The 14,983-nt window shown below is 38.8% G+C and overlaps 1 protein-coding gene across 1 annotated transcript; it reads left to right on the top strand.

The window, feature by feature from the left end:
* Positions 1 to 8,658: 8,658 nt before the first annotated feature.
* Positions 8,659 to 13,481, top strand: LOC107473395 (uncharacterized). Its single transcript, XM_052257733.1, has 3 exons — positions 8,659 to 9,606; positions 9,784 to 12,364; positions 12,535 to 13,481. Exons 1-3 carry the CDS (start codon positions 8,659 to 8,661, stop codon positions 13,479 to 13,481), a joined length of 4,476 nt encoding a protein of 1,491 aa, XP_052113693.1.
* The last annotated feature ends 1,502 nt before the right edge of the window (positions 13,482 to 14,983 follow it).

Raw genomic sequence — 14,983 nt, 5'->3', positions numbered from 1 at the left:
TTAAAATATTAAAAAACTATAGTTTTAACATTTTAAATTTCACTAAATAAATATAGTAGTTATTTTAAATGTTTTAATCTTTTATATCTCACTAAATAAATATAGTAGTTATTTAAAAAAATTATAAATTTAAAATATTAAATTTTTAAATATATAATCAACAATAATTTGATAAACTCGTTTAAATAAAAAATATCACTATAAAAAATTACAATTTGAAAATATAAAATTTAAAATAAAAATGACAAAATAACTTTATAATAATTTAATTATTTATTTATTAAGGTCTAAAAAATAATATTAAAATTAGTACTATAAAAAATACTTCAAATTTAATATTATAAGAAAAAAATAAAAGAATTTATATAAGAACTAATTTGATTAATTTTTAAGATTTTAAGAATAAAAATTGATGGTTATCAATGGCTAAGAGAATGGGGGGTTGAATCTTAGCCCCCTTTTTTGCTTAGTAATACTTGTCGACCTTTGGAACTCTTTCTGGATACTTTTTGCCTTTTTGTCTCGTACCCAGCCACGAGACTTTTTCTTTTTATCTCGTAACTAGGCAAGAGATAGTTTCAGTTTTATCTCCTGAGCAGCAGAAATAGAAATGGAGTAGAAGAGAGAAAAATCATACCACGAAGTATCTTGGTTCAGTTGCCAAGTTCAATGCAGCCTATATCCAGTCTCCATCACAACAATGATGGAATTTCACTATAATCTTCATTGATTTCATACACCAATTCTCCCTAGGAACTACCCTTCCTATCCGGGACAAGTCCAGTAGAATTCTAAGCCCAATCCTGAACTTGACTTGGTCAACTGCCAAGCTTTCTAACTGCAAAGTGCTAACCCAACTTGTAAAGGGATTCCCACAGAATCATGAAACACAACACAGATGTACAAAGGACCTCTAAGGACATCTATGACTTTTTTTTTAATTTTGTACACTCTACCTTTTTTCGCTCTATGACTTTTTCTTACAAACTTTACACTTGTTTGCCTTTTACCATGAGACTCAAGACAGACAAAATTAAACAGAAAAATACACAATGAAATACATTGAAGGAGAATAACTTCTGTTAGTTTGGGTAGTTATGAGAACTCTGTGCTCACTCACTTTTCTTGCTCCTTACTTCAAGCCCTAGCTGTTCACCCTTATTTATAGAAGGGGAAGTCTCCACGGTTGAAGTGTTGAACCAATCCAACTTCTTCTTCTTCAAGCAAACCGGTTCAGCCAGAGAGAGAGGAGAGGTAACCGAATGCAATAACCAACATGCAATTACCTCTAGGTCTTCCTTGGTCACCAATCTTTATCAATCCAAGACATCCATCTTGCCTTGCACTCCAAGACGGATTCCTAGCCCTTGATGAGTTATGATGATGATAGCTTCATCTGCTCTAGCTTCTGCCTCTTCCATCACGTAGCTACTGTAGCTACCTCCTGTGGTGCTTGAGCAAAATCAGAGACAAGCCATCCCTCCAAGGATCTTCTCCTTGCTGATCGAAATCTTCTTCATCCATTTTTGGTATGAAGAGCTTGAGGTTACTTCACCAAATCTTACCATTCATGGTGAAGATCTCAGCCACAACATACTTTTTGTTTTCTTTTTCTTGTCATCATTACAATGGTCTTGTAACTTGCTTCTTCTTCCCTACGGTAGCTCGCCATAGCTTCCATGCCTTCTTTGTTGAAATGACTGAGAGTGAGAAGAGATAGTAGAGAGAGAAGAAAGAAAAAGAAGAAAAGCATTCAATGGATTTGAACAAATGAATTAAACTAAATTAATTTTCTTTCCTTTTTTTGTTTTAGGTAGCGTGTAGCATTGATGACCACAATCAAATCAGATGCTAATTTCTCTCTCATGATTCCCAATGCAAGTTAATGATAGTTGAATTAAATTTGGAATCCATCACATGGGATAGAGAGATCCGTTGGAAGCAAGTAACATTTGCTTTCTCTCTTTTCTTCATTTCGGACCAAATACTATGGTCTTGAGACAAGAATTTCAATTGGGCCTGTATCACAAATTCTGGCCCAAATAACATAACAACAATTCAGCCATAAGGATCAAAACAAATTTTGTATCAATGCTGAATGTATTTTTAACACAATTGGGCTTGCTACAGTTTTCTTTTTTTCTTTTCGGCCCATTAGTAAATCCTGCACAGCAAAATTATTTTAATTAACATATGTGAATTGATATCAAGTTAATAATCTTGCAATTGATCATATTAATAATGTTTAGTCATCACTAATATTAATTTAGAGTTTTCCAAACTCATCAATCTCCCCCTTGATGACAAACATTATTAAAAATTGAAATGGAAAGAAATTAAGGATTAGAGTACTCCCTTTTGAATACTTGGATTCCTTCCTTTCCAATTGTTACATGGCTCCCCCTTAATATGTGCTATTTTACCAAGGGAAGCTTTATACGTGTAACAATTTTTATCAAGCCTAAGGCAACAATGTTATTCAACATATTCAATGTAAGATGTTGAATGGCTTGATTTATGAGCAGAATTTGAATGACAACAAAAACTCATTTGTTATCAATAATTTGATTTTCTGCTCAAGCACACAAAAAATATTTTTGATGTTTCAAAAAATGTTGTTCAATCAGTTTTAAAATATTTTCCAGTCAATATATCAGAGCAAAATATTTATGGTAAGGAAAATATTTTTAATCAAACATGATCATCTCAAAACACAGCAAACATAAGAATTTATTCTTAGACCAAAGCTTAAAGGAACTGGCAAAAATAATTATTTAAACCAGAAGGCAGTAATCAATATCTATAAAAATTAACTCATGTGCATCAAGCAGCAAGCAAATCATCAATCACCAATTTGCAACAAGGCAATCATGAATCATATAAGGATTTATTCCCCTGTCAACTTCAATTCTTCAAACAGCTTTAACCCCCTTTTGTCATCAAAGGGGCTCACCTACAGAAAAATATTGGAAACAAAATATCCTAAAATATAACCAACATCCAAAGTAACCATGTATGTAACAGAGTATCACAAAAAGTACCAAAAAAGCTAACAAAAGTTCAAAAAAGAACCAAATGAAACCAGAATCCAGAAAACACATTAATCATCCGAGAGATTGTACTCCGAGCCAGAATCAGCGTCCTTGTCATCAGCCCCCATCTCATCTTCAAAGTTTTGAAGCATCAAGCCTACTCGTTCTTTGCATTTTGTTCAAGCCTTCTCATTTTCATATGCTAGTTTTCGAGTAGCCTTGTTCGATTGAACCATGAGTTTGGACACATTTAGGAATTCGTTGAGAACTTCCCTAATTGAATCAGCCACCTTAGAAGGTTCGGCTGGGCGACTTTCAAGGTCGCTATCTAACGGTTCAGATGGCATAGAATGCTTGCCTTTCATGCTTTTTCCTGTAGCTCCTCCTCCCTTAATGACTAAAACCTTATTCTCAACAGCTTCATTTGTTAAATCAATTTTAAAATACTCAAAAATGCTAGTGAGAAACATGCCATATGGGAGATTAGCCTTTTTAGTACTCTTAACAGATTCTCACATGTGTTGTATCATAAGGTATGCAAATGAAATTTGAGAAGAAGTAACAAGAGTAAAAAGAATAAGTGAATCAAAAACTGTTACTCTGTTATGTGAGCCACTTTGTGGAGTCAGGATATGTGTGATGATCCGATGCAGCAGTGAGTTCTCGGGGCCGAAGGCCTTACGAGTGGGGATGGAACCATCCAAGCCAGATAAGTTCGCACAAATGTGTTGAAGGGCAATCTGGTGAGTAACTTCAACCTGAGAGTCCCATTTGTCAGACATGTATGCTCTTGGTCCCTCATCCGTGTACCCTAAGGTAGCGCTTATGGTCTCAGAGTTCAGAGTCATATACAGACGTTTCACATAGGAATAAATGGTGCCATCGACCAGTCTCATATTTGCATAGAATTCTCACACCAACCCTCAGTAAACCAGTTTCTGAATGTGGAGCAGAGGGGTCCACTTTAGGTTTTTAAACAGAGGAGTGAGATTGATTCCTTTAACGGCCAGTGAGTCCAGATTCACTAAGTGTTGAATCTAAATGGATCATAGTGAGAATGAGGTTTGTTGAATTTGTTTTTGAAGTCCAGTAATTCCAAGTTGGCCGGTTCTCTTGTGTTGTGTAACTCGAAGCTTTTCTTCTTTTGTGAGCTTCGGCCAGGGGTAGTCTTCTTTGGACGGGAGGGCGGTAAGGATGTGTGTGACTCTTCTCCTTCCTCAACAATGGGGTCCTTCTTCTTTCTTGATGATGATTGAGGATGGATGACTTTCTTCCTCATTGTTTCAGTTGAATGAGAGGAGAGAGATGAAGAGGATGAATAGTGTATATGGATATGTGTATGAGTTTGTGGAGTAGAAGTGGCTGGGGGTTTCTTGATTTGGTCACTCTTTCTTGGTGCAACCTTCTTTTTCATTTTATGAAATATGAAGAGGTGAGAGGGAGAGGAAGAGACCGAAGAGAGTGGTGAGATGAGGGAGGTTAGGGAAGCATTTAATGTTGAGTGGAGAGAGAATGAAGGGAGTTATTACCTATTAAAGGCACGGTTATTAACCAAGGAAGGATTTGAAAACTGAAAGGTTAGCTCATAGAATCAAGGGATGTAGGAAGAATAAAGATTTGATTTGACAACCACTTTTTCAATAGGATTTGATATGACAACTTCCTAAAATCATGATTAATGGATTGGAAAACTCAAAACTGGTCAAAGTAAGGTCAAAGAGATTTAGTGGGGCCCAAGATAATTAATATCAGCGCAGTCTCCCCCTGTTTCAATGCCTTATTCTCCACTTCTATAATTTTATCTCCTGCTTACCTACGAGATAAAACAAAACAGAATCAAAAAGTTCACAAATTCTCAACAGAACTTAATTCAATCATTCCCAAACTATTTCTCAGAGTGCAGAATCTGTCTTCACACAAGGGCTTAGTGAAAATATCCGCAAGTTGTTCTTTGGATTTTACAAATTGAATATCAATAGTTCCCTTTTGCACATGTTCTCTAATGAAATGATATTTAATCTCAATGTGCTTGGTTCTTGAGTACAAAACATGATTTTTTGAAATATTTATAGCACTCATATTATCACAAAATAAGGGTATACTATTGATTTTTAATTTGTAATCTTCCAATTGAGTTTTTAACCAAATTAATTGTGAACAATATGCAGATACGGAAATATATTTAGCTTCGGCTGTGGATAGAGCTATGGTGGCTTGTTTTTTGCTTGACCACATATTGGGTGAGCTTCCAAGGAAGCAACACATGCCGGATGTGCTTCTCCTATCCACCTGATCACCCGCATAATCTGCATCACAAAAACTCACTGCACAAAAATCATCAGATTTTGGATATCATAAGCCATAATCACAAGTTCCCTTAATGTACCTAATGATGTGTTTAATGGTCGAAAGATGGGATTTCTTTGGGTGAGACTGAAATCTTGAGCATACACCCACACTTTGAACAATATCTGGTCTAGAGGAGGTTAAATACATGAGTGAACCAATCATTCCTCTATACCATGTTTCATCCACATCTTTGCCATCATCATCCTTTTCAAGTTTAGTGTTTGGATGAATTGGTGTTCCCATTGGTTTGGAATTTTCTAGGCCAAATTTCTTGATTAATTCTTTAGCATACTTTCCTTAGTGAATGAATGTTTCACTAGGAGTTTGTTTAATTTGGAGACTAAAAAAGAATGTTAGTTCTCCTATTAAACTCATCTCAAACTCACTAGTAATAAGTTCTCCAAACTCTTCACACAAGGATATATTGGCCGATCCAAACACAATATCATCCATATAAACTTGAACAAGAAGAATATCATCATTAGATGTTTTAATGAATAAAGTAGTATCGGTGGTACCCCTTTGAAATTGATTTTCCAACAAGAAGGCACTAAGCCTTTCATGCCAAGCTCTTGGAGCTTGCCTAAGGCCATAAAGAGCCTTTGAAAGTTTGAAAACATGGTTTGGAAATTCTTTATCTTCAAAATCGGGGGGTTGTGCCACAAACACTTCTCTATCAATAAATCCATTAAGGAAAGCACATTTGACATCTATTTGAAACATTTTAAAACCCTTATGGGCAGCATAAGCAAGAAGCAAACGAATTGCTTCCATTCTTGCTACCGGAGCAAAAGACTCATCAAAATCTATGCCCTCTTCTTGATCATAACCTTGGGCCACTAATCTAGCCTTATTATGAACAACATTACCATCATCACCTAATTTATTTTTGAAAACCCACTTAGTACCCGTTACCTTTTTACCATCCGGATGAGGTACTAAGGTCCAAACCTTGTTCTTGTCAAATTGAGCTAGCTCTTCTTGCATGGCTTTGACCCAAGAGGGGTCTTCAAGAGCTTGCTTCACATTATTAGGCTCCATTTGTGACAAGAGAGCAAAGTTGCTTGGTTTGGATTGCTTCTTTGTTGAGGATCTTGTTGTTACACCTTGAGAGGGATCCCCAATGATGAAGTCATGAGGATAACCCTTCATGGACTTCCATTCTCTTGGTTTTCGGAGTGAGGTTGAGCCTGGTTGAGCTTCATCACGCTGGACTAGTCCAAAATCTGGTATAGGAGACAAAACAGAATTGTCTCCTCCATTCTGACGAGATAGAATTGGACTGACTTGTTCTTCAGTTGGGACAGTATTGGGACTTTCTTTGCTGGTTCCCTTATTGACAGTATCTTCATAATCTGAATCATTTTCTATCACAGCACTGGGAATTGAATTAGAATCACAAAAAGTTACGTGTATGGATTCCTCTATGGTCCTATGTTCTTTGAGGTAAATCCTATAGGCTTTGCTAGTGGTGGAGTATCCAACAAACATTCCCTCATAAGATTTTAGATCAAATTTGCCAAGATTTTCTTTGTTGTTAAGCACAAAACATTTGCATTCAAAAACATGGAAATACTTAAGATTAGGAGGGGTTCCTTTCCATAGCTCATAAGAAATTTTCTTTAACCCTTTTCTAATGATAGTCTTATTCAAAATATAACAAGCTGTATTTATAGCTTCAGCTCATAGAAATTTTAGAACCTCATTCTCACATAGCATAGCCCTAGTCATTTCTTGAAGGCTTCTATTCCTTCTTTCAACAATCCCATTTTGTTGAGGTGTTCTAGAGCATGAAAAATTATGAGCTATTCCAAAGTCATCACAGAATTTTTCAAAGTCCTGGTTTTCAAATTCTTTTCCGTGATCACTTCTCAAATGGGCAATTTTTAAATCCTTTTCATTTTGAATTCTTTTGCAAAGGGTTGAAAAAGCATGAAAAGCATCATTTTTATGAGCAAGAAAAAGTACCAAATCGAATCTTGAGTAATCGTCCACCACCACTAGACCATAGTGTTTACCTCCTAAACTTTGAGTTCTTGTAGGACCAAAAAGATCAATATGTAACATTTCTAATGGCCTTTTGGTTGAAATTCCATCTTTTGGTTTGAAAGATGATTTTACTTGTTTGTCTAATTAACAAGCATCACAAGTAATATCCTTATCAAATTTAATATTTGAAATTCCTCTAACCAAATTTTTCTTTACTAGCTTAGAAATTTGGTACATGCTTGCATGACCCAATTTATTATGCCAAAGCCATTTTTCAGATTCAAGAGAGGTAAAGCATGTTACATTTTGGTCTTTTAAATCTTCAAGAGTTAATCCATACACATTATTGCACCTTTTAGCTTCAAACAAAATATCCCCAGATTTTTCACAAACAACTAAGCATACCAATTTTTTAAAGACAACTTCATATCCAAGATCACATAATTGGCTAACACTTAGCAAATTTTGTTTCAATCCATTTACAAGAAGTACATCATTTATTGAAGAAGAGAAACTTTTACCAACTTTTCCAATGGCCACTATCTTTCCTTTACCATCATAACCGAAAGTGACAAATCCTCCATCATACTCATCAAGTTTAATGAAGAATATTGCCTTTCCGGTCATATGCCTAGAGCATCCGCTATCCATGTACCACATGTTGTCCTTCCTCTTGGATGCTAGGCATACTTGTTCGATGTGATCAGCCATGAGACACTGTTGGGACTTGGTTTCGGATTCTTCATCATCTTCTGAGTCATTTTCCAAGTCCTCCTAAGAGGCCATCAGCCCTTTCTTCCTTATCTTCCTAGGCCTTTCTTATTTCTTCAACATAGGGCAATCTGATTTGAAATGCCCAGTTCTGCAATTAGTAACGGAGTTCTGCAACAAGTTCCTGGAAGAGGAACCCTCCATGCACATCATGGACCTGGGGAGAGTGAAACAGAGACAAGGAGAAGGATTGGTAGCGTTCGTCAAGAGGTACAGAGATCAAGCTTTACTTTGTATAGACACTCTCCCAGAGCCACAATTGGTGTACGGGTATATTAGAAATGTGGAAGATGGATCCCAAATTTATATTTCTATGAGCAACATAAACACTTTCTCTGATCTCTTAAAGAGAGCATCTGACATAACAGCGGCAATGAAGCACAATGAAAGGAGATATAAAGAAGTTTCTCCTCTGGAAGTGTGTGCCACTGATGGCAGGGGCAGAAGGAGTTCCTATTCTTAGGGTGTTAAGAAAAACAGTCCTCTACCCCCACTACCTCTCTCTAGAGCTTAGGCCATGGTTGTCGTAAATGGATGGTTTGAGGATGAAACATTAAACCCCAGAACGGATAGAAAGCCATCAACATCTGAAGACTTGAGAGATCCAAGATATTGCATGGTGCACCGCAATAAGGGCCATGGGTTAACCGATTGTTATGTGGTAAGGACGATGTTTCATAGGCAAGTGAAGGAAGGGAAGATACTCCTAAATGGGGAACAAAACCAAGAAGGTGTAAAAAGTACTCCTTTCCCTCAACATGATGTTGGAATGATAGGCATTGAAGGAGAGGTAATGCTGACAGAGATCGTAGATGAAGCAGAAGAGATGGTTACCATGGAGGAGTCCTTGGATGAAGACACCTTGACAAGAGGTCTTTTGAAGTCTCGAGGTTGTAGAATCATGTTCAACCAACTTGGCTTAGAACCCCACATTCAGAAAGAGGTGGCCAGAGCTCTAATAGGAGTCATTCAGAAGCATGAAAAAGGTTTTGGGGGCATTAACGCTCAGCTCACAAGATTAGCAAAGGCCCATGCAAACGCCCTGGTGTTTCGGGACCCTGACTCATTTAATGGGGAGTTTTACCATAATAAACCATTGTACGTGGAAGTAGTAGTAGAAGGCATGAAGGTCAGAAGGGCCTTGGTGGATGCTGGATCAGGGGTAAACATTATACCCACTCATATATTTCTAAAAATGGGAGGTTCTGCTGATCAGATAAGGCCTACTCAAGTCGGGCTCAATGCTTTTAATAGAGTGGGTGTGAAATCTAGAGGGTGTGTTAATGCTGTCTTGGAGGTTGGCCCCATAAAGACCAATAATAAGTTTCATGTGGTGGATGGAAGCTCTAGCTACCACATCCTACTGGGACGTCCATGGATTCATTTACATCAGTGCATTCCTTCAAGTTGGCATCAATGCATAAAGTCTAGTTGGAGAGGGAAGGATATTAGCATCTCAGCCACTGTAACACCCTTTGATACGGGAGAAGCACATTTAGTGGATGCGAGTTTCTATGAACAGCTTGCATTACCAGGGTCAAGCACCAAAAGAAAACACCAAAAACGAGCAACAGCAATCGAAGACCTAGGGCTTCATAAGGAAATTCTCCCAGGTGGAAGATATCGATGGTGTATCCTATAGGAACTCGGGGGTCCAGGGGAGAAAAATTACCAGAACTCCCCTGGCCCCGACATCCTAAGTATACAAGAAAAAGAACATTTGCAAAGCAGCATAGAAAATGCCCCTTTCCAACTCCAAGATGAAGCAAAGCAGAAGGAGGAAGAGTTGGAAGAGATTAATTTAGGAACTGAAGAACACCCGAGGCCTTTGATCGTGTGCAAAACTCTAGGGGAGAAAGAGAAAAGGGATTTGATAGCATTATTAACAGAGTTCAGAGATGTGTTCGCTTGGAACTATGATGAAATGCCAGGGTTAGATCCAAACCTGGTGACCCACAATTTAGCCGTGAGGAAAGGAGCAACTCTTATCAAGCAAGCTCCTAAAAAATTCTCCAATGAAATAGAAGCTCAAGTAAAGAAAGAAATCGAAAAGTTACTCATAGCCAAGTTTGTCAAACCAATACAACATCCCTCTTGGTTAGCCAACATAGTGCCAGTGAAAAAGAAGAATGGGCAGATCCGGTGTTGCGTGGATTTTAGAGATCTAAACAAAGCTTGCCCTAAGGATGATTTTTCTCTGCCAGATGTCGATAGAATGGTAGATGCTACAGCCGGATTTGAGAGGTTCTCCTTCATGGATGGATTTAGCGGGTACAACCAAATTAGAATGGCTCCGGGAGATGAAGAAAAGACAGCATTTCGAACACCCGTAGGTAATTTTTACTATACTGTCATGCCTTTTGGCCTAAAGAATGCTGGAGCAACCTACCAAAGAGCCATGACTGCTATATTCCATGACATAATACATGACTTTGTAGAAGACTATGTAGACGATTTGGTTGTCAAGTCAACATCCGGGAAGCAACACACAGAACACCTCAGAGCTGTGTTCACTAGATGCAGAAAGTATAGACTCAAGATGAACCCCATGAAATGTGACTTCTGGGTGTCATCTGGAAAGTTCTTAGGATTCAGAGTCCACAAAGGAGGCATTTCAGCTGACGAGGATAAGATTAAAGCTGTCCAAGACATGGAACCTCCGAAAGACATCAAGGGACTTCAGAAGTTCATAGGCAAGCTGGGGTACATTCAAAGGTTCATACCAGCATTAGGGGAGCTCTTAGGACCCCTAAGACCTTTGTTGAAAGAGAAGAACACCTTTACGTGGGGACAACACCACCAAGCTGTGATGGACAAGATCAAGAACGTTCTCACGTCCACTCACACCATGACTTCCCCTCAGCCTGGTGCACCATTGAAGGTATACTTAGCGGTAGGAGAAGAAGCAGTTAGTGGGTTAATTGCACAAGAAGGTGAAGGTAAAGAGAAACCCATTGCTTATGTTAGCAGAGCCATGAAAGGGCCGGAACAAAGATACTCTTCACCAGAGAAACATTGTCTCGCTCTGGTGTACATCTCACAAAGATACCGACACTACTTTCAAGCACACCAAGTAGAAGTCATATCGAAAAATGAAGGTCTCAGATTTTTAATTGAAAAGCCAATGTTGACTGGAAGAATGAGTTGTTGGGTACTCCTAATAAGCGAATATGATGTGAAATTGGTGACACCTACCACCATTAAGAGCCAAGCTTTGGCTGACCTCTTGTCGATCTGTCCTGAAAAAGCAACGATTGAAGAGTTGCCAGATCAGATTCCAGGAACAATAGAGACTGTTTATGCTTGCAATGAAGAGGAAACATGGACCCTCATGTTTGATGGAACACCCTCGAATCCTCAAGGAGGGGCAGGAGTCATCCTTACAGACTCCCATGAAAGAAACCTGTCCTTCATGTTTCGATTGGATTTCTCTTGCACCAACAATGAGGCAGAGTGTGAAGCGCTAATGCTCGGTCTAAAGATGGCTCAAGAAGTTGGTATCAAGAAACTCCATGTCAAAGGAGACTCCAACCTAATAATACAACAAATCCTAGGAGGGTATGGCACGAAGGAAAGAAGTCTGGCCTTATGCAGAGAGCAAGTGTGGCGCATGATGAAGGTATTTGATAAGATCTCATTTGAGCATGTACCCCGAATAGAAAACAAGCATGCGGATGCTTTAGCAACATTGGGGAGTAGAGTTACTATTCAAAATGGACAACATGCTTTGGAACATCGGGTAGCTGAAAGTCCTGCCAGAGAAGAAGGGATGTTTGTGGAAGGAAAAACCAATGATTGGCGAACGCCTATACATGAACAGCTCAGAACGCTCAACATCACCAAAGAAACAAGAGGATTTTGCCTCCTCAATGGGCAAATGTTCAGAAAAAGCAATGATGGACTCCTCATGAAATGTGTAGGAGAAGAAGAAGGGAAAGAAAAAGCAGAACAACTGCATGGAGCCACTTGCGGAGAAGAAGGCCCCGGTTTGTACCAAAGGCTCCAGAGGTGGGGTATTTATTGGCCGAAAATGAAGTTTCATTGTGATGAATTACAGGCTTCCTGCAAGGCTTGTCAAGAAACAAAAGAAAGCATGCAGATATGTAATGTTCACAATTGGCAACAACCCATCGTAGAGTACCTCGATGCTGGAGTTTTGCCTTTAGAGAAAATAGAAGCTGAGAGATTGAAGAAGAGATCAGAACGCTACTTCTTGCGAAAAGGTGAGTTGTTCAAAAAGAGTTTTACCGTAGAGATGCTAAAATGCGTTCGAGATGAAGAAAAAGATAAAGTCTTGGAAGAAGTCCATCAAGGAGTATGTGGGAGACACCAAGGAAGAAGGGCTTTATGGTATGAACTAATCAGGATTGGCTATTACTGGCCAAAAATGAAGGAAGATGCAATCAACTGGGCCAAAAGGTGTCTACAATGCCAAAAGCATGCAAACTTGATACATGCACCAAGCGTGCAGAAGAACAGCCTCAAAACACCATACCCATTCCATACATGGGCGGTAGATTTTGTGGGACCAATCAACCCCCATCAATGGGGAAGAAGTGGATTCTAGTTGCAACAGAAAGCTTCACCAAGTGGGTGGAGGTTGTCGCTGTCAGGGAAGCAAATGCTGAAGCAGTAGTGAGATTTATCAAAGAAAATATAATATGCAGGTTTGGGCTGCCAAGTGTTCTAGTGTCCGATAATAGAACCCACTTTGTTAACCAAAGAGTGTGGGGTGTTCTTGAACAATACCAAATCAAACATCACAAGTCTTCCCCCTACTACCCGCAAGGCAATGGCCAGGCAGAGGCTACTAACAAGAGCCTTTTGAAAATACTCACAAAGATGGTGACCGATGCTCATAAAGATTGGAGTGAATACCTACCACTTGCTCTTTGGGCTTACAGAACAACCAGATATGGAACAACCGAAGTAACACCCTTCTCGTTGGTTTTTGGGGTTGAAGCTGTACTGCCAACAGAGATTGAAGTGCCCACCGCCAGGATGTTGTTAGACAAGGCAAGGGATCGTGAAGCTGAGGTGCAAGAATTGGAAGAAAAAAGAGAAGTTGTGGGAAGCAAGATGGAAGAATACCACCGGAGACTAGCGTTAGCTTACGACAAGCATGTTCAGCCCAGGGTGTTCCTAGAGGGTGATCTGGTGCTAAAATCAATAGACGCAGTAATGAGGAAGATGTCTTTGCCAAAATGGGCTCCCAAATGGGAGGGTCCTTACATTGTTTCTGAAGTACACCCCAACAGACACTGTATCCTGCTGGACCCAGACCATGGAACAACCACTAGCCCCATCAATTTCAAGTATGTTAAGAAATACTATGCCTAATTTCAGCTTTAGTAGTTCAAATTTCAATTCCAAAAGGCTTCTTTATCAAAAGCCAATGTTTATGTTATATTATTCTTCAAGCATCCTGCAATACATGAGAAAACTGCTTTAGCAATCATACACTCAAAAAATGTGAGTGATGCATCTTAAAAAAATTTGCAGTACAAAATAGTTCCAAAAAAGTGAAGTGTCCCACCCTTCAGCTCCTAAAAAGAGTCGAGCATAAATAGGGCAAGAAAGTTATGGGTACCTTCCTTTTCTTTGCCTAAAAAAAAGAGGCAGAAAAAAAATAGCAGTAGATAATCCTGCTCTTCTTAGAATCATACCATCCCCTTGCAAAAAAAAAAAAAAAGAATTTGTGTATCAAAATAAAATGATCACACAAGCAGGTAAAACCCCTGGAGAAGTATGCATATTATATTAAAAAAAAGAGGGGAAACATAACACCAAAAAGAGGTGTACAATGAAAGTCACAGAAGCAGTAGGACAAAAATATACTTTGTCAAAGTATTACATATTTTACAAAATAAAGTGCTGGAAATTATCACAGCCACAAAATATCACTGTAAGAAATCACAGAAGAAGCAGCCTCCTTATGCTTGGCCAATTGCTCTCGCTCCATGCTGACGCTGGCTAACCTAGTCTTCAGGGTGTTCAATTCAGATGTAAGCTTGTTAACCTTTTCTTGAAGAGCAGAAACATCAGAAGAGAGAATGTGATGTTCTTTAGACAACAATTCTTCTCTAGCAAGATCAGAAATCCCAGTGGAGGCTCCAATTTTGCAGAAAGATTTTCAAGCTAACGACCACTAAATTTAAATAACTTAAGGTTATCTAGATGATTTTCTACCATATCCCGATGAGCACCCCACAAGTCTGCAAGGGAGTGTGAAGTGAAGAAATCCCATGCGTCAAGAAAAGCTTGGTATCCAAGCTTCTTGAAAAGGCAGTTTAGGTCATTTGGAAGCAAGAAGGAAGGAGCCCGGGATGCAATCTCCGATAACAAGTTCTTCGCATCGCCATTGAAATGCTCAAACTCATCGCGGACAGAAACTGAAAAGCAAAACAACCTTTTTTCATTAGGAACTTATAAAATGTTGGCATGCCTGACAACTGAAAAGAAATACAATGGAACACACCAGAAGAAGCACTAGCTAAAGGTTCCTTTGTGATTTTAGAAGTGCTTGAAGCTTGAAAGGTGGACTCAGAAGCGGTATGAGAAGCTGAAGATACAAACATACATACAAACAGCATGAACAAAATCATGTATGCAAGTCTCAAAAAAGAAAAAAAAAACAAAAAAAAGAAGAGGTGGAGTAAAACAGTTGTACCTGCACCAGGAAAACCCGTTCGGGTGGGAGTAACAACACGTCTAGTAGGATCCCCTTGGCAGGTAACACTCGGCTCAATGTCAACATTTCTTTTAGAACTTTCTTTTGCTCATAGGCCATCTCGCACAACTTCTTGGGTAGTACCCTCGTCAGGGACATCTCCAACAATAAA

The sequence above is a fragment of the Arachis duranensis genome, chromosome 2 (genome assembly GCF_000817695.3).
Source record: "Arachis duranensis cultivar V14167 chromosome 2, aradu.V14167.gnm2.J7QH, whole genome shotgun sequence".
NCBI classification, from domain to species: Eukaryota; Viridiplantae; Streptophyta; class Magnoliopsida; order Fabales; family Fabaceae; genus Arachis; species Arachis duranensis.
Note: the sequence above shows the minus strand (reverse complement) of the source record. Positions and strands in the feature narration are given on the sequence as shown.

Coding starts and splice junctions, on each gene's coding strand:
- LOC107473395 (XM_052257733.1), top strand. CDS start 8,659: ATGGTTGTCGTAAATGGATGGTTTGAGGATGAAACATTAAACCCCAGA. Junction 9,607..9,783: donor ATATTAGCATCTCAGCCACT/GTAACACCCTTT, acceptor TGTATCCTATAG/GAACTCGGGGGTCCAGGGGA. Junction 12,365..12,534: donor ACGCTACTTCTTGCGAAAAG/GTGAGTTGTTCA, acceptor CCAAAAATGAAG/GAAGATGCAATCAACTGGGC.